Source organism: Perissodus microlepis, chromosome 20, assembly GCF_051167445.1.
Source record: "Perissodus microlepis isolate ML-2025 ecotype Zambia chromosome 20, ASM5116744v1, whole genome shotgun sequence".
NCBI lineage: Eukaryota > Metazoa > Chordata > Actinopteri > Cichliformes > Cichlidae > Perissodus > Perissodus microlepis.
This window is the reverse complement of record NC_140480.1, coordinates 32,675,730-32,695,710: the sequence shown is the minus strand read 5'-3', so window position 1 is coordinate 32,695,710 and position 19,981 is coordinate 32,675,730. Positions and strand designations below refer to the sequence as shown.

At 43.2% G+C, this 19,981-nt stretch overlaps 1 protein-coding gene across 1 annotated transcript in view; it reads right to left on the bottom strand.

Annotated features, from left to right (window-relative positions):
• Nucleotides 1-19,762, bottom strand: part of elk1 (ETS transcription factor ELK1) — a 34,369-nt gene extending 14,607 nt beyond the window's left edge. The window contains exons 1-8 of the mRNA XM_084916586.1: nt 18,697-19,762; nt 5,800-6,008; nt 5,522-5,707; nt 5,252-5,425; nt 4,188-4,334; nt 2,721-3,143; nt 2,484-2,634; nt 2,188-2,336 (exon numbers count right to left, since the gene is read on the bottom strand). Of these exons, the coding sequence (XP_084772712.1) occupies nt 2,188-2,336; nt 2,484-2,634; nt 2,721-3,143; nt 4,188-4,334; nt 5,252-5,425; nt 5,522-5,707; nt 5,800-6,008; nt 18,697-18,721 (1,464 nt within the window). The 5' untranslated portion in view covers nt 18,722-19,762. The remainder of the gene's footprint in view (nt 1-2,187; nt 2,337-2,483; nt 2,635-2,720; nt 3,144-4,187; nt 4,335-5,251; nt 5,426-5,521; nt 5,708-5,799; nt 6,009-18,696) is intronic.
• Nucleotides 19,763-19,981: the final 219 nt, after the last annotated feature.

Here is a 19,981-nt window from a genome sequence, read left to right as displayed (position 1 = left end):
CACGTTTACCTCTAAACACAGCACGATCATTCACTCATACACTTGCACATATACACAATATATATAAATCCCTATAATCCCATATTTTGGAGAAAATAAATAAAAATGTTAAAAGCTCTGATGTGTTTTTGGATTTTTATTTAATCTTGTGACTGCCAAGGCTCACACGGGGTTAGAGTTCAGGGTGAAAGCGCCTACACGCTGTGAGATTTCAGCAAACCTAACAGTCGATTAGAAGTGTGTCACAGAGCTAACAAACAGACTGCAGAATGATTAAACTTATGAATCATGGACTGTGGAGAAGATTTTTGTTTACGTGTCACATTCATCTTGGTGTGGTCATGATAAGGACTCGAGGACGCAGCACACAAAATATCTTCAGGGTTTTCCTGGATAAAAACATTTTTGGCAACCCCAAAACTTACACAGCTTTACTACAATATTCAAGACTTTAGAGCTCTTTAAAACGATCACCGAGGACTAAACGCTCTACTTAAATTATTTGTTTGTTAAACAACACGTTCTGGGCGTAGCAGGCCTGCTTTGTGTGGGCGTGTCCTATCGCTCCCTGACTCCTTTCCTCCTGCAGAGTCAGCGCACAGCTGACTCCACACAGCAAACGACACTCGAGTCCAAAAGCTGTGAAGAAGAGTCGGTCAGTGCCAGTGGGCAGGCTGGCAGTGTCGTTTCCTGCTGTGTGGAAAGGAGTGCATGTTCCGACTGAATCCCTCTGTTTCATACTTTGTTAACAGCATCGACATCTTTCTGCTGATGTCGCTTTGCTTTTGATAGAAATAACTGCCCAGCTGTCTCCCTATTTAAGATCCTTTTAATAAAACCTAAATCAATAAAAGATATTTAAACCGATTATATATGCAGAAGTGGAAATATCTGGGTTTTTACAGACTTAAAATGAGCCTCTGTGGGGGTGGCCACGGACTTCTGCATGACTGGCAATTAATTTTTGTTACTGTCTTAACAGTAGTCTCTGCATAGTCCTGTTATTTGTTGTCATTTGTAGTAGATCCACTGTCACTTTAAAAATATATATTACAATGTGTACAATAAAATATATATTGACTTTTACTCTTTGTTTGCAGGATATATGTTATAAATGTGTGGTTACACTTAATCTTGTTGTATTCTGAAGTTGTCTTATAGTCATTTACATTTGCAGTATGTGCTGCTGATGTTTAAAGAAAAGAAAACGAACACATTCAGAGCGGCTAAAAGCTTTAAGAGAAAAAGCTAAAAGCTTTTCATCCTGGACGTTTTATTTAAGTGCTGTGAGACTCACATCACAGACTCAAAGGATTCTGAAAACTTCAATTTATCTGATAAATGTCTAACGTTCAAGTTGTTACATAGCACACATAGTGATGTTTCTCCATTTCACAACCAAAACCTGCATTTTTCCAGTGTTAAAACATGACTATATGAGAAAATGTCTTTGACACTGAGGGATTCACAGCTAGATGATGAGCCTGGTATCAAAGCAGAGGTGAAAAGGTGACCGTTTGTAACTGTTTTGACCAGTCACTTATCCCGCCAGTTGCTATGACATTTGATTTTATGTCATAGAAACCCATAGCAGCCATAGTTGACCCAAAATGACTCTGAAGTTTCCACCAAACTGTTCAAAGATCCAGAACACCAATGCTTCCCCAAGTTCCTCTGAATCACAGGGATTAAGTTGCTGCAGTTTTGATTAGAAACTATGATATATCCCATGATAATGGTGCTACTGGTTGGTTAGAAAAAAAATGTGCTAAACAAAAATGAGATTCTGGATTTTAGATTGTAACAACTGTGATTTGGACAAAATTAAAGTGCTTAAATGTGTTTTTCAGCCCTGAAATTTGGATTTTCTGTCATTGAGTTATGAAGTTCTAACAAAGTGCAAAGTTTTAACTGAGGAGACTGAAACTAGAGAAAAAAAAATCTAAATATGCAGGTAAAGTTTGCATGCCTTCATAAAAAACAAAACAAACAAAAAAACCCTAAACTTCTTCCAAAGAAAAACTGGGGGTTCAGGTTTTGCCGTTTACGGCCCCAAACTCGGGAAACACTGACCTCAGACTTTGTCTTCCTGACTTTCTGTTTTAAATATAATTTTTTTTATGTTTGTGAAGCACATCTGAACTTTTACATGTGATGTTTAGTAAAGTGACCAGCAGTGTTGCACACCTTATCGAGGGAGAGGCCGGGGGGCAGGGAGGGAGAGGAGGGCAGCTCCAGGCCTCGTGGCTTCTTTTGTTTCGGAGGAACGGCGTCCGAGGATGAAGCTGCTGGAGAGGTCACCGGCGAGGACGTCGTCACCGGGGGGATGAGTGGATCTGAAGGAAACAAATCGCAGGAATGAAATCTAATGAATTATGGGAATAGACATAAAAAGAGGAGGCGGTCTCGGTGGGCTCCACCCAGAGAGGGAAGAAAAACCCTTTCCTCAATCAGGGAGATCATCTAAAATGCTTTCCTGTCACCTGTTAGCGTGTCCTGGCCCTCACCCTCTGTCCTCCCCTCCTCTGCTGGCTGCTGAACTCCAACCCCGGCATCAATGCAGGGCGGGGGCGGGCTTTCCACAATGGTGGGGGGAGGCTCTGGCTCTCCCGAGTCACAGATCAGCTGAGGAACCTGGATGGAAGAGCACAGGGCACCACCTTAGCACCAAGTTTCTGTTAAACTTTTATTAAAAACCCAGAATTTCCTCCTCCTCTTACCTCCTCCACCTGTTTCCCATCCAGTGTCACCATCTCCAGCAGCTCCTGCTCTGACGGCAGATTCTCCTCCTTGATGACGATGGGTGGAGGACGGGCGGTGGGAGGAAGAGCGACAGAGGGAGGAGGAGCAGCAGTAGTCATCGGCACCTGTTGCTGCTGCTGATTGGGAGGTGGGTTGATAATAACGAACACAGGGGCAGGGTGAGACTGATGAGGAGCAGCATGCGGGTGGTGAGAGGGGAAGTTGGTGGGGTTGGTAAGGCCCCCGCAATCCTCCTGCTGTGGGCCCTGTGTGCCCATTGAGACATGAGGAGGGGGGACGGGGCTCACCGTGCCCCCTCCGAGAGTGATGAGGGCGGACGGGTCCCCCATGTTGGTGAGATAAATCTGGGGAGGGTCGCTCAGCGGAGCAGCAGGAGGATTCTGGGAATGTAAACCAGAGGCGAGAACATTAATGAAGGGGATGTTATTTTCCATCATATTTATAACGTTCCAGTGGTGGATGTTCATACTGAATACTGATAAAGGTCCAAATAATGACTTCAGTAGACGTACAAGTAACCCCTGTGAGTCAAAAACAGGCTTCACACTGACCTCAATGCTTCATTTAAAGTAGTTTTTTTCTACTCTTGGATCTGTACGATGTCACTGAGAGCAGAGATATCTCATAAGGTCATCTAATGCTGGGCACACACTGTGCGATTTTTGGCTCATTTTGAGCCGATTTTTCACTCATGCGACCGTTTAGGTGATCGGCTCGAATTTCGCCTTCATCGTGTATCGTGCATCGTGTAGTATACGTGAGGTAACGAGAAGCGATAAACACCTCACGACCAGCTCCCGATCATCAATCGTTTGGTCGTAAGAAAATCAAACCTGTTTGAAATCCTGTCGGCCGTCGTGAGGGCGTCACCGCAGCCTCTCACACTGCGCACGCGCAAACACAGAAATGAAAGTGAAAAGACGGAGCAGCACGGCAGTGCAGCGTGTGATCTGGACACAAGCGATGGAGGCACAACTTGTAGAACTTTGGCAAGCTCATCTGAGCCTTTTCGATGTGGCCTCACAAAATTATCACGACTACAACAACCACGAAAATAGTTGGATTTACATTGCTGCTCAATCACAGCTGCCAATCACGTTTTTCATTAGAAATTTAGCAAAGTTAATGGTGGTGGTGCGTGTGTGTGTGAGTGAAAGACAGAGAGGGGGAGAGCGAGCGACAGATTTTCTGTTATAACCTTCATGTTATGGACGCACAGCGTGAGCATTCAGGTCGCATCAGAGCATCGGGCCGTATAGTGTGAGACCCTGCGTCGTGACCTACGAACTTCTAACCCCTGCGAGTCAATCGTGCAGTTTGAGCAGAAGCTGGATAATGCGAGTGAAAAAAAATCGCACAGTGTATGTCCAGCTTTAGGTGTTCTCGGACAAGTAACCAAGTACCAGGCGTGACTTTTTACTGACCTGTGATTGGCCATTGGAGTTGGCTGGTATCTGTGGGCTGAGAGCCGGGGTCGGACAGGGAGACGTCTGAGTGACGATCACCTGGAGAACAGAGTCCGCAGCGCTCCCCACGGACGGAGAGGATTTAGACTCCGGTAACACACACACCTGAGGAGGAGGACACGCCAAAAAAGGCCTGGAGTTAGAGCAGCTAATTGCCACAAATAGTGCATGTGCACATGCATGTGTTTGTCATATGGCACAGACATAGACATGGCACAGCAGCGCAAGGGTCAGGAAGAAAAAGTGTATTAGAGATCCATTTGAAAAATAGAAAAATAAATAAGAAAAAAAAGCGTTTAAAAAAAAAATAAATACATTAACAGGAGAAAAAGCTAAATATTGCTTTTACTCCTAATCAACTTATAATGACTACGACCCTCAAGATGGGTGAAGTTAACTATAACAAGAAGAATACACTGATTTGACAAAGACTCTAACCAAATGTCATTCAAGACACAACCAGCCCCATCTATCTATGGGGCTCAACAGTTGTGAGGCGATCGTGGCTCAAGAGTTGGCAGTTCGTCTTGTAATCGGAAGGTTGCCGGTTCGACCCCCTGCTCTCTCTGTCCTGGTCGTTGACTAAGTAAAGCGCTATACAAATACAGGCCATTTACCATCTATCTGTGCATGGACTGGCATTAGGAGCCACCAAGATTAAATTTTCACTGCTTAAATGTACAAAGATAGTGATGTGAAAACAAGTGTCTAATATTTTCCTATGAACAGCACCTCGTTTTTCTGTTCAATTTTGCTGTGATGTGACTCTAGATCAACTTCAGAAGTAGGTCACTTATTAACTGTGACTAGGTCCTCCTCTGGTAAAATAAATACGTTTGCAAAAAAGAAAGTAAATCCTTTCACAACCCACAACCCGCATAAATCACAGGAATTAAATAACAAAAAAATGTTAGCTGCACAACCTCAAGCAGTGTGAAACAAAGTCCAGCAGCTGTGCAGAATTATTATTATTATTATGAAGTGCACAAAGGGGTCAGGGGGTAACATTTAACTCTTTTTACCTCTCTCGGTGTGCGATCAACCTTGGGGACAGGCTCTTGTTGCAGGAGGAGCTCTGATTTGATTGGCCGTGGATTGGGTGAGGCCTGCAGGGATTGGATGGTGAAGGTGGAGTAGAGGCCAGACTTCATGTAGTCGTTTCTGGAGCTCTTCTGGGAGCTGCTGGGTGACGAGCGCTGGTGATCCACGCAGACAGACGCAAAGAAAGAAAAAAAAGCAATCAGCCAATTATTCATAACACCCTGTAGGAAACAAAGGAAATGTGGACGTACCTGGGGCAAGCCCTTTGTCGGACAAGTTGGTGCCACGCCCCCAAGGCTTTTTGATTGGTTGTTTGAGTCGCTGACGTCCCTCCTCTGGCCCTCCTCTATACTGCGTATCCCATCGGGGAGGGAGGGGTCAGGCTGACTTACAAACTTATAGACAAACTTCTGGCCGCTCACCTTCTTTATGATATTCTGAAAGAGGGGGGAAAAAATGGTGAGCCTGCCGACCTGGAGGTAACGTAGTACTCGTTTTGCTGCAATAACAGTAGTATTATCAGCAGTACCTTGTCGTAGTAGTATCTCAGTGCCCGGCTCAGTTTGTCGTAGTTCATGTTGTGCTTGTTCTTGCGGAGCCCCCACAGGCGGGCCACCTCCTCGGCGTCCAGCAGCTTGAACTCGCCGTCCTCACTTGTCCAGGAGATCAGGTGACGCTGCCGCTGGTCCTCCAACAGATGAAGCAGGAACTGCCACAGCGTGATGGACGGGTCCATCGCTGAGGACACGGACAGACAGTTGAGGATTGTTTCAAAAATAAAGACCATGCTTATTATAGTCATTTATGGGCAGCTGAATAACCAATATGCCACTTAAATCCAGCTATTAGTTATACTTTTGAAGAAAGGAGTTCTTTCACTGGCTGGCAGGAATACATATTTAAGATTTCAAAATATTCCAAAAACACTTCAGCAACTGTATTTGAAGGAGACGTGAGGCAAAACTTTGCTTTACATCTACTCTCCCGGGCATTCCCGGGCATTCCCGGGCATTCCCAGGCGCGCCACACGCAAGCCTACAAAAACAAACAAACAAAAAAATAAAAATAATAAAAAAGACGAGGAGCACAAGTGTCACCGTCTGCACGGCTGCTACGCAGTCTGCTGCCCCCCGAACACCTTGTTGGCTCCATCTGCATCCCGAGTGGAGGATGCAACCCACGAGTGGAGGATGCAACCCAGAAGGAAACGGCGATCAATCCTGGGAGATGTGCTTTACATTCAAAACCATCTGCTACACTGGCTTCAACTCGCTTACAGATTAGCCAGCATATCACACCGCTCCTTTCTGTGCCCAATTTTTCATTTGTCAATTTTTGAAGAAGAATCATGTTTATTAAATCAATTACTTAAGACTGACTAAAATAATGGAGACTATGGTTTCCAGTCAGAAATCCAGCATAAAGCTCAGCGTAAAACTGCTGCAGGAAACCAAACAGGTCATCAGAGTAATGAATGACAGGTGAGAGCACAGGTGGGCCAGCTCACCTGAAACAAACATCAGTTTACAGTATAAAATCACAACAGAAAAATAATCTGCCACAGTTTTACGAGGACATAATAAGTCATTTTAAAGCTGAAACTTGCTTAAAGCCTCGGAGTGTAATACTTTCTGACTGTCAGACACAATCACACAGTCAGGGGATTTAAGAGAATGAGTACTCTCCACCAGAAGGCAGAGAGAGACTCCTCTGAGAAGGTCAACATTAAACAGATTACACGGAGGGAGATGCCTGTCAGCCATGGAAATGAACCTCATTACCATTGGCTGACCTGGTACACAACTAACCTATCGAACACCTTGGAAACCATCGCCATGGTGAGACCTTTCATCAATGGTAACCAAGGGCGAGGAGAGAAAAACAGAGCAATGAGGAGGGTTCACTGCTGACATCAGCTCACCTCTGCTGCTGCTGTCCTGCTCACAGGCACTCAGTACAGCCACTGTGGTGTCAGCATGAATCTGACACATGGAGGACCAGGGATACTCGTAGGAGGATGTGAAGCCCTTATTAATGTTAATGATAACGCTGAAGATTATTATTGGTTTTTTGCAGTATTTATAGTTTGTTTACAGTTATTTGTTGTTGGCAGCAATAAAAAGCTGACCTCTATAGTGGGATGGTCACCGCTGTGAGAGAGGGATGTGATGTGGTCAGAGTGCGATAATATACATGTCCACATTTTGAAAGCAGGCGCAGTAGCTCATCTGGCCATCTTGATTCACAGGTTATTACGTGAAGTGACAAATGTGACCTTGACCTTCAGCACAATCACAGGATTCACAGAATCATCAATCAACACACAGCGTGACCTGACCCTGGACGGGATAACCCACCCAAATATATTAAATATCTTAAATTTGCAATTTTTTTCTTGGATGTGTATTTTTTTATGCATCCAAGGGGACATCACCATCCATGTTCAGCTTATCACTAGCCAATCCCCTCGCTCTTATTTTGAAAGTCCAGTTACTGCTAACTAGCTCTGACTCCTCTAGACTGGGCTCCGTCTTCCCGAGCTTGCTGCGGTGCGACACTGTGGAGCTGCACTCCAGTCCCAGAGTAAAGACTCTGCATTGCTGTCTAATTTATTCTATACTGGACTATTAAAATATTTAAAGAGCAGAACCTTTAAATGAATATTTATTTAAATAAATAATTCAAGCAAATGTACATGAAACTTATTTCACCGTGCAAGTTAAAGACACTGATCCAACTTTTCCCAGTACTGAGCCAACACCCATGATAAAATGAATGATCTGTATCAATTACTATGAGGAGGCGGCTGGGATTCATTCTTTACACATACGGAAACATGTGGCTCCACTTAAACACAGATTTCCTAACTTTGCACAATAAAATGTGACAAACAAATGCATGAAAACTGAAAAGCATCCAAATGATCATATGCTGTAAGCCTCTTCCATACTATGTGAGCCCTCCCTCCCAGCAACCCACAAACCACTGCTGGCATGCCACATAGTAAACAAAGAAGAACTGGATAAACCAGATAATCGAGTTTAGGAGCGATCATCAGATCCAAATCAAACACCGTTCCAGACTGTTACTGTTCGCTAGTGCAAGTGCACATAATTAGGTACAGTCAAACTCAATAAATCAGAACAAAAGGAATGTAAGTGAATGGGAAGAACTGCAGAGACGTCAACAGAAACAAGTTTTAACTAGCAGAGCAGAACGGTTTACTTTTTCTTTGAGAGGTTAAAAAAGGAAAAGCCTTTGCTCTTCAAACAAAGCTATAGCTGCAGACAAAAGGGAAATAAAAGCACCACAAAAGCAGTACCTGGGTAAATACACTTTATTATCTTCCACCACTGCTGCTCAGTAATGATAGAGCAGAGGCTTCAGCAGAATTCTTGGTGTGCTGTTTACCTTGTGCAGGAACAGCAGAGCAAAACCGTGAACCTGATCTCTGCAGGAAAATTCACACAAACACATGACGACGATTACGCCAGATACAAGGGCGCTGCGTGAATTAATGAATGCAGCAGCTAATCTCTGCGCGCAGGTTTCAGCGTGGCACAGAGACGAGTCAGATTGCCCTCACACTGTGAGCTGACCATAACAACCACCGCCGCAGACGGTGGGAAGCCCATTAGAAATTCTGGTTTCTGAAAAAGAAACTGCATCTGATGAGTTAAAAAAATAACAGCCGGAGCCGAGCGACTCGTGCACCTCTCTGCTGACAGTGCAGCGCATTTATTTAACCTTTATAAAAGCTTCTTCCTCCCCCCAGCTGCCTGATCTTCTGTTCCATCAATCCCTGTAAATAAATAATGTGAATGCTGTTTAAGCATTTCACGTAACTGAGATCCTCCTGCACTTTTTTGGCACTTAACTACTTCTGTATACTTTGTGCTACGGAAACCGTTCTTTTTATGAGTTTTATTTGTTAAAAATCTTCTAATCCTCTTTAAACCCACCCTACTTTGAAACGTAACTAGTTCCGCATACTTTGAGCTAGAGAAAAAAAATCTAACTTTAAACCGGTCCCAACACCATTAAGGTATTACTAGTTTTATTATATCTTTTATGGTTTTCAAAAGCCCTGCATCATGGATGGATGGTTTTCAAACAGTGACATTTTAAAATTTATAAAAGAAAAACTAGAAACTAAGGCTACGTTCACACTGCAGGCAAATGCGCATCAAATCCGATGTTTTTGACCCCATGCGACCGATATCCGATCATGGTATGACAGTGTGAACGGCACAAATCCGATATTTTCAAATCCGATCTGGGTCACTTTCGTATGTGGTACTGAATCCGATACATATCCGATGTTTTAGAAAGCGACTACTGTTTGAACGGTCATGTCGCATTAAATCCGTCTTTTACGTCACTGACACAAGACAGACGCTAATTATCAGCACCGGAGAAGTGCCCGAGAAGACATCGCGAACGCTTCCTGGCCATCCAATGAAACTGTTGGGAAGACAACATTGGAGAAATGCGAACATTTTATTTGTACTGTATAATCTGCAGATTCTGACAGAAATCTGCAACTATCCTTTGAAGCACCGCTCCTCTCTAAAACAGCAATAAGGATCATTATTAGGCCATATGTAAATAACGAAATAACTTTATAACTTAAAGCAAAATTGGGAAACGTAAAGTCCGAAACAAGTCTTTATATTAAGGGCCATCAGTCACACAATGCTGTTTGCTCTGGGTCTAAACAGAGCGCGTTGTGTGTGACGTCTTCTTTTGCGCATGAGGGCCGCTTTGAGCGTTCACACTAGAGCGCGTTTGCCGTCACATTTTATTTGTAGTGTGAAGAAGCAGACAAAAAAAAAAAAAATCAGATTTGATCAAAAAAATCGGAATTGAGCATTAAGACCTGCAGAGTGAACGTAGCCTAAGACTCAAACTCAAGTTCTCAAACCGATTACAACATCTCACTCTGTGTATTTGCACGAGTCTGAGCTTCGGTGTAGGATTTTTGCGACAGCTGCAGATCAATGCTCCAAGTTACAAAAATGAAGAGGTGACTGACTGACCAACGCGCTACAAAGATTGTCTCTCACAACACAGGATGTGATGTGAAAATCATCATGTGACACCTGAGACACAAAGGACGCAGTGAGTATAAAAATGACTTAAGGATGCAGACACAAGCTGCTCCTGAAAGGTGGATTTAAATTCAGCAGATTCAGACCAGTGACTGTATAAAAGTCACTGATTCAGACTGACTGGCATAGAAACACAGACGCAGGTGTGTGTGTGTGTGTGTCCTTATGTGCAAACATTGCTATGTGGGGACATGCACACGTGTGTGTGTGTGTGTCCACATTTGTGTCATAGGGGTGTTTACAAACTGCCACCAATCAGAAACTGCCTGCTGAGCTAATTTCTGCTCTTTTTCTCTCGTACAGCATTTATTTCAGCACTTCTTCATTTTGATGATCTTCAGCTCCAGTTCTGCTCTTTTTTTGTTTTGAAAAAGGAATTTTCAGCAATTGAAGCTCAGTTTAGCTACTTTTTTGTTTTTATTTAGTGCATTTTCAGTTTTTGGTACCCTTGCTTTTTATACTTAAGCTGGCTGATATTTTAGTAATCTTATTCTACTACAGCCAAGATACTTGAGCAACTGAAAAACGAAATGCCAGAGTCAACATCAGTTGCAGCCGTAGTTTTATAATGAACACGTTCACAAGTTCAGAAAATAAACTATTACACATCTAGATGCCAGAGTGTTCACCGGTATGACAGCTTTGCTCTGTCTTAATCCATATTCTGAATACGCAGACTTTTCTGAAGTTCCCACAGAACAAACGCTGAGAGGAAAACAGAAAAACCCAAACACAGACTGAGTCGAACCACTGGTTTGTTCCCAGAAACCACGTCCTGTTGCACTGTGGTTTCTCTGCTTCCTGACATCAGTTTGTCAGTCAGATCTCAACATACTGTTCTGGTTACAGGGGAAAGTGTCTGGTTTTACTAAAGGAAACTAGTTTTCAATCAAACTTTGTCTTTAGTTTGTGCAGCTTAAAAATATAAAAGATTAATTTGTCAATGATTTATAATATCAAAGGAAATTAAACAATATTTTGTTACCTTTTGGTCGGATAAAAGGCCTGATTGATTAATGGATTTAAAATTGAAATCACGATTTAAAACAATGCCAGTTTAAGATACATTACCGACACCTCTTTTTCTAACACTGTCGGCTTTTCTGAAAATCGTTTTGTGGCTAATTCCTCAATGCCAATTAAACAGGAATCCATTCTGACAGAGTAGCCCTGCATGACTCACAGTTCAAAACAACCTTCATAAATCTTATACTGAGCCGCGGTGCAGCCCCTCAGTTCTTCCCCTGACTGAAACAGGTCATTTTAGGTCGTCTCTCAGAGTCGAGATTCAGAGATGCCCCTGAAGTGCTTGTGGTTCGACAACCGATGAGCCAGAGGCGACAGACAGGCTGCTTTTAGGGATATTTGGACTGTGTCTGTAGCCCAGTTACTCAAATACTATATCACTGCTATTGATCTCTGTGTGGGTGAACAGTTGGCCACTTTCAGAGTTTTCACATCTCTTCTAAACCAGCCAAGTATGGCATAAAGTATGGAAACTGTGATGCCAAAAAAACAAAACAAGATAATAGAAACATGATTTAGTTTCATTAGAACATCTTAGTCGTCTGTCATAGATAAAGGAAACAGTATATATTCCTGTATGAAATGCAATGGGGTAATAAATGACACCCACTTGGTCATTTTAGTCGCCTGATGATTAAGGCCATCTTAATCTTTAGAACTAAGAGTAGAAATAAACTCTCTGAAACTGGGTGTTTGGGCAGTCTGAAGCTCTTTTGGTGCACATATATGTCCTCGTATATACGCTGCCTTCATTGTGTCGAAACTTTGACTGTGACTAATATAATACAGCATTAATGCACTTCAATACGAGCTTTGACACGATTCTATTTAAGAGGAAATGAAAAGAGTATCAGATAGCCGCTTCAAGAGCAGCAGGAAGGGGAGGAGTCAGAATATAACCTGCCAAGCAGGCAGGTTAGATTCACAGACGCTCTGAACCTGGCAAGTGGCTCACAGTTTAAAATCAGTTCTTTTCTTGAACAGATAACCCAAAGTTTCTCTTATTTCAGAGTCAACAAAGTCAAGAGGTGTCTGGAACATGGCAGTGAACATGCACTTTCCTCCAAAAACACAGACTGACACAGCAGATAAAGAACTGAAGACGAACATCCTGAAAGCTCAGAAGATACAAATCACCACTTCTGGTCAAAACTTTCAGAATAAAGTCAAAGCAAAAACAGGATGTTTGTGAGAGGGACCTTCAGCCTTGAAATGACGTGGAATCCAACCACACGATGGTCCCGATAGCACAGCTGACAGCGCTGTGACTCCTCATCAGCACACATCACACCAGAAACATGTCACATCTCACAGCATCGCTCAACACACATCAGAATGAGTCAGTGTTGCCATGGCAGCAGGTGATATTACATCACAGACCTGACACTGTCTCCATGATAACAGTAGGCATCATGTCTGTGATAGGGCTGTGTTAATGACAGTTTTTACAGTCAAATTCAAGCAGACGCCACACTTCATAAACCACACAGGCCCAGAGCGCTCGGATCTTTACTGCAGTCTGTGCCCTAAACCTGCATTCGCTCTATTGGTCAGCAGGGGGCAAAACCTATGTTTGCAACATCCACCCCCCCCAAACAAAACAAAACCTTACTTTTTACTAGAGATGAACCGATCCGATATTACGTATCGGTATCGGTCCGATACTGACCTAAATTACTGGATCGGATATCGGAGAGAAATGAAAAATGGAATCCGATCCATTAAATATCACAAAAGCACCTCACAAAACTTGCAACATGGCCTAACTCAGCTCATAACCGTAGCACGTCGGAGCAGTATGTGTCACGTGATAGAGCGGCTGTGGCGTGCGAGACCTGTCAGCGGTCTGGTTGAGTATTTGGAGCCTCGCTACCAAACCGGCATTTCATCTCCGAGGAAGTGATCCCAGAGGGAAGTAAAGCAAGTGTGTAAGTTCATCTCTGAATGTTTGTAAAGCATTCCCACGTTAAGCTTAACAACCGATATATGGAGCGACTGCCTCTCTCTCATTCCCTCTCTTGTTGCTACTTCAATCATGAAACTGATTAATGATCAGCTGATCGGCTTTTCTGTCGCGAGTCCCATCTCTTGTTTGTTTTTGGTCCGCTTTGCACCAGAAAGAGGAAACCAGCGGCTGAACAACAGCAGCAGGTTTAAGGTCGATAAGCTGTTGTTAGAATGGCTGACTGTTCTGTCTAACAGTAGCTGGTGTTTTGCACCTCTGGTATTCTTGCCAATCCCTTTCTGTGCCCCGCTCATGTATTGACCCATGTGCCTGTTCATCTTAGCCGATATGATGCCTGACAGGAGCTTCCATGTAGTACTGAGGCAGGTTATTGGTCGGTAGTTGGATGGGACCGGTCCCTTCTTGGGGTCCTTGGGGATCAGGACCGTCCGACCTTCGGTTAGCCATTACGGGTGTCTCTTGTCAACTAGCAGCTGGTTCATTGCTGCCAGACGCTCGTGGAGTGCAGTCAGCTTCTTCAGCCAGTAGGCGTGAACCATGTCGGGGCCTGGTGCTGTCCAACTCTTCATACTAGAGACCCTTGCTTGGATGTCTGCCACCGTGATGGTTACTGGACCCTGTTCAGGGAGGTTGCTATGGTCTGCCCTCAGATCCACTAGCCACTGAGCATTGCCGTTATGGGTTGCGTCCTTCTCCCATATGCTCTTCCAGTATTGCTCCGTCTCCAGCCTTGGTGGTGCTGTTCTCTTATTGTTCCCTTGCCACTGAGAGTACACCTTTACTGGTTCTGTGGAGAACAGCTGGTTTATTCTCCTGCCTTCTATCGCTCTGGTGTACCTCCTCAAGCGGCTGGATAAAAGTGACTGGTAGCAACATTACGAGCAGAGACCAAACAATGACAATGCAGGGCTCGCAAAATTTCAAAATCCCTGGTAGCCCTTCGGGCAGGGACTCTTCAGTTTTTGGTAGCCCAAAATAAATTTAAGTAGCCCGAATAAAAAAGAGAGCAATTTTTTGATTGATGTTTTGTTTCCTGTTTTGTTTCCGTTACAATATTATACATTAAAGTATAATATTGTAACGGAAACAAAACATTAATCAAAAAATTCTTTAAACACAAATTACAACATTGTATAAAAATTACAATCATCAACTCAAATACTTGGTTCTAATTGAACAGAAATTTCTATGAACTTGTAAGAACTGTGTAGGACATGAATCAGTCTGTGTCAGATCCTGAATTTGAAATTTCCACTGAAGTCACAGGAAAGAGGCAAGTGGAACCAAGATCGAGGCCATTTGCTTTTTGAAGTTTGCAAAGACTGCTAAATTTTGCCAGTGGTAGTTCACTCTTTGCAACATAGTACGCTGTTTTAAACTGATTTTCAGGTTTATTTTTAGTATGTTATTTGCAATTGGTGTTTGTTCTGGGAAAGATATTGCAGACTGAGCAATAATGCATTTCTTGCATTTCTCATGGGTTCTAATGGGGGCCTTTCTTAAAATGACTGGTCCCAGTAACAAAGGCGCTTGTCGACTCAGAAATCGAGGGAAAAGCAACAACACACCCGGCAGAACATTATGTTATTTACACGGGTGCACATAAGTGGTCCGCATGTGCGCATTCGCTGTCAAAATAAAAGACGCGCACCAGATAAGAAGTTGCAACGCGCGTTTGCGTCCATATAAAAGGCAGTGTTTTTGTCCGCTAGAGTGGGATTTTCACGGCACATTCTGCACCACATCTCTGTGCGTTCATCATTTGTTTGAAGCCAGCTCACCTCCTGCAAACACTTTTCCGAGAATACGTGCTTCTTTTGTGGTTCGGACTCCTTCTGACATTTCTTTGGATGTGGAGGAAAACCAAAGTAATAGCTTAAAGGAGCTTCTTCGACATCTTTAAGAGTTCTAAACAAATGTCTGTCCTCCTCCAGAAAATCTTATGTACGCAAACACGCGGTGCAACTTCTTATCTTGTGCGCGTTTTTTATTTTGACAGCGAATGCGCACCTGCGGACCACTTATGTGCAGCCCTGGTTATATAGCTCATCATATCGCAGCCACAGAAATTCTTTTGTCCATGAAACCATAAAGCTGCACTTTCTTTTTGCCTTATAGTCTGATTTGTCATAACTTTTCCGTTTTGTGGTAAGCTTTTCTTTGGCTGTCACTTCTTCACGCTGACCTGTCTTATTTGGCTCAGCAGAACTAAAATATATATCCTGCTGCTTTTACACACGCACTCACATAACGCTCAGCGATTCTCTGCGCGATCAACCTCTCACATGTTTAAGCTTGCTGCGGGAGATTTCACTTGTCATGTTTGCATAGTAAGCTAACGATTGATAAGACGATGTCAGAGGAATTGGTGCGCAAATTATCGTCACTCACCAATCAGTACTGTCGCTCTCTATACACAGTTCGCGCGATTGCAAAGTGAAAGCAAAAAACAAGCGCAAATTCAAACACGATTTCAATATGTCACATATTGACAGTGGCTCACCGATGCCAATGACATAATTACCCAGCTACATTTCCGAAAGAATGCAAAAGCATTGAAATATATTTTCCTATGATAGCCCGACGGGCAGGGCAGAGACAGATTTTGGTAGCCCGACTGGAAAAATCGCTAGCCCCGGGACGTCGGGCTAGCGATTTTGCGAGCCCTGCAATGACATATAGTAACTTTAGAATTTAAAAAAAAAAACTGACTAGGCAGCTAGTCTAAAAGTCTGGAAAAATTCATAAAAACTTTTTAAAATAAAGTAAAGTTCACACGTTTAATTTGCACCTCACTTGTAAGGATGTGCTGGTATTGGTCTAAGCCAATTCATTCACTTCAATTCTATGTTGCTCTGTGTTTACTTCATCATGTGACAGCAGCAGCTAGCAGCACAGATAACATGGAAGAAGCTAACAGCTGAGTGAAATCAGTTAGGAGACATTTGATGCTGCTACATCAACGGCTTCTATTAATACTTTTGCAACATTTTATGCTACAAAGTTAGCTGTTTGAATTGATCCTGACATTATGGCTACGTTCACACTGCAGGCGAAAGCGCATCAAATCTGAATTTTTTGACCCTATGCGACCCATATCCGATCATGGTATGACAGCGTGAATGGCACAAATCCGATATTTTCAAATCCGATCTGGGTCACTTTCGTATGTGGTACTGAATCCGATACATATCCGATGTTTTAGAAAGCGACTGCTGTTTGATGGTCATGTCGCATTAAATCCATCTTTTACGTCACTGACATGAGACAGATGCTAATTATCAGCGCTGGAGAAGCGCCCGAGAAGACATCGTGAACGCCTCCTGACCATCCAGAGTAGATGTCAGTGAAACTGTTGGGAAGACAACGTGAACATTTTATTTGTACTGTATAATCTGCAGATTCTGACAGAAATCTGCAACTATCCTTTGAAGCACCGCTCCTCTAAAACAGCAATAAGGATAATTATTAGGTTTGTCTCTTTTAATTCTATGTTGTTGTACTTTTTCAACATGTTCAAAATAAAGATTCAATCAAAGATCAAATCAATCAGAGATCAAAGGTTATTTACATTATTATGTAAATAACAAAATAACTTAAAGCAAAAATTGGGAAACGTAAAATCCGAAGTCTTTATATGAAGGGCCATGAGTCAAACAATACTGTTTTGTCTGGGTCTAAACAGAGCGCGTTGTGTGTGAGACGTCTACTTTTGCGCATGCGGGCCGCTTTGAGCGTTCACACTAGAGCACGTTTGCTGTCGCATTTTATTTGTAGTGTGAACAAGCAGACAAAAAAATCGGATTTGATCAAAAAATCGGAATTGAGCATTAAGACCTGCAGTGTGAACGTAGCCAAGGTTACACACGGTTTATTAATTTAATGCTGATGACAGATAGGTATGCTGTATCACACACTCACAGCCAGAAAGTTGGCATCGGATTGGAAAAATGGGTCAGATCAGACAGATGGGCCACAGCTATGTGGCAGGGCTTTTGCTCTGGCTAGTGGTCAATGAAGTTGTGTCATTTTTGAACGAATAGATACTGCCGTTGTACATTATAAAACAAAAATCATTCATTTAGCCAACAGGTATTTCTGGTGCCAACTAGCAAAAGCAGAACACATGGAAGCAATCGATAACCTCAATTGCAACCCAAAACCAATCAGTATCATCACAACGTTGTTCCATTTTGCACAGTACTTTAAAACTGTAATGCATACTGTAGTATTTTTGCTCAACCACATTGCCAAGAATCTCGCCATAGTGTGCAGCATGTCCTTGAAAAATCTAAGAAACTGGACAAGTTAAGGACAAAAGAAAAACTCGCAGATCTAAGAAACTGTTTACATCAGACAGACAGCATCTGAAAGTCACGTCCTTAAAACAAATCCAGCAAAGACCTGACACAGGACCTGAGAGATGCATCTGACACTTCACTGAAGTTTCAGCAATGATCTCAGTGGAAGGGTGGCAGTCAAGAAACCAGTGAAAGGGAACGGAAAAGGAAAGGTTGAGGTATGAAAATTACACAAGAACTCAAGTGAAAATCACTGACAAAAGGTCTAATTGAGCAATTAATCCAAATTTGACATTTCTGAGTCAAATCATCATCAGTATGTATGAAGGAGGTCAGGAGAGAGCTACAACAGTAAGTGTCTACAGCCACCTGTAAAACACTGGAGGCTCTGTCATGGTTTGGAACTGTATTTCAACCAGTGGTGTTGATCTTTTCAAAAAAGATGGAATTAAAACTGCAGAGATGTACAAACAGATTTCGATTCACTATCCAATACCATCTCAGAAGTTACTGATTGACAATGTTTTTTTAGCACGAAAATGATCCAAAATACACTTCCAATGGAATGGAACAAAAAGCAGCTAAATGTTGGCTTTCGCGCATGCATGCTGTATTTCCATTTATGGTCATATGAATTGATAAAATAAAGCAGAAACAGTCATTTTCATAAGCCGTGTATTAATCTCTGGTAGTGTGCTCAGCTCCAAATCATAAACAGGTATTAGTGCTGTAGCAACAGTAAACATATAAACATCACACACCATCCCCCCTGCAGTGACTCTCTGCCCCCCTACTGTGAATAGTTAAAGAGCATTTAGTGTGGATTTTCTCTCTCAGGCTGCAAGTTTGTACACGCCTGCAGCAGCATGAAAACAATTCAGGTCCAACCCAGCTGCAGGCCACAGCAGCTTCCACACACCTGTTGCAAAGCTGCTGCTTCTTCCCTCCAAAGTGCACAGAAACACACGCAGGACTGCGGTACACACACGCACGCAACTGTATCCTGCAGCAGTATTTCTCACCGTTAATCAGTGGGTTGGACTCCATCTTCAGCAAAACGATCCTTCTCGTTGCTGTTTTCTATCTCCCAGATGCCTCACACCACCTCCATGCTGCTGTCCTGCTGTCAGTCTGTCTGTCTGTGTTTGTGCGTCTGTCAGTCTGTTAGTGTGTGTGTGTGTGTATGCGCTGGAGGGGGGTTTACAGCTGTCAGAGCCAGGCTGAGGAGGCTGAAGAGGAGGCGACGTTCAGCAGCTTCTCTCCCGGCCTGCTGGCGTTATGTAACCGCTCCGAGCTGCCGCTGCCAGGCTCCCCTACCTCCATGATAACCACACTAACGGAAAGCAGAAGTTATCACAAAAACCGATATGACAAAACAGAAAAAAGTCCCTCTTATGTGTCAAAAAACAATCTTCATCCGCTGATACCTCAGTGATTAATTAACATCCACTGTGTTAGTTAGCGTCCAATAGCTTTTCACTGGTTAACAACGCAAATTAGATCCATTCTGCGGATGTGCATGGGGCAAACTGAGGCGATTTTCTCCCGCTCACGTCCCTCTGCCAGAGCCTGGATGTGTTCAACAGCTAACTGGCTATAAGTCCGCTGCCAGGCTAACACTTTTTAGGAAAAAAAAACTATGAAAATAATAGTGGTCTGTGTATATTTATCTCATCTGTGGAGTCCGTGGTTGTCGTTTAACCACTCCGGTGATGCTACTTCCGGTGTTGTACTCCACAAAGTTTACACAAGTTCAAGGTTTCTCCGGGCTGCAGCGCTTAGCTTAGCTTAGCCAGGCTTAGCCTAGCCTAGCCTGCTGCTATGACAGCCCCCCGCCTTCCTGCGCTTCTGCTGGTGCGTCAGCCCCCCCAAACAGCCCCTCCGACTGCGGGACAGATCTAAAAGGAGTACACCAGGAACGGTCCACAGGCCTCCGGCATGGAGAAAAAGTAGTTTGTACCATCTGCCCCAGGCTGTTAGTAGGCTGTGTCCGAGGATATCGTATTTACTGCGTGTTTTCCCAGTTTCTTCCTGTTTGGAACCACACGCCTCCTCAACTCTTCCATTCTCGTCAGATTAGCCGCAAAACAAATGGCCTCACTTCCGGTGTACCTTCAGATTAAAACTAAAATGGCTCAAGCGCCCCACGCTCTCTCTGTATGAAATGATCGTTTTTCATTCTTATTGCTACCATAGATCTTTTTAAACAAGCTTTGTAACTTTGATATTTTTAGATTACTTAAAATCGATTATTTGCCTAAACTCAGTTAGGAATGGAAGCTTGTTTCCAGCACTTTTTAATTTAAA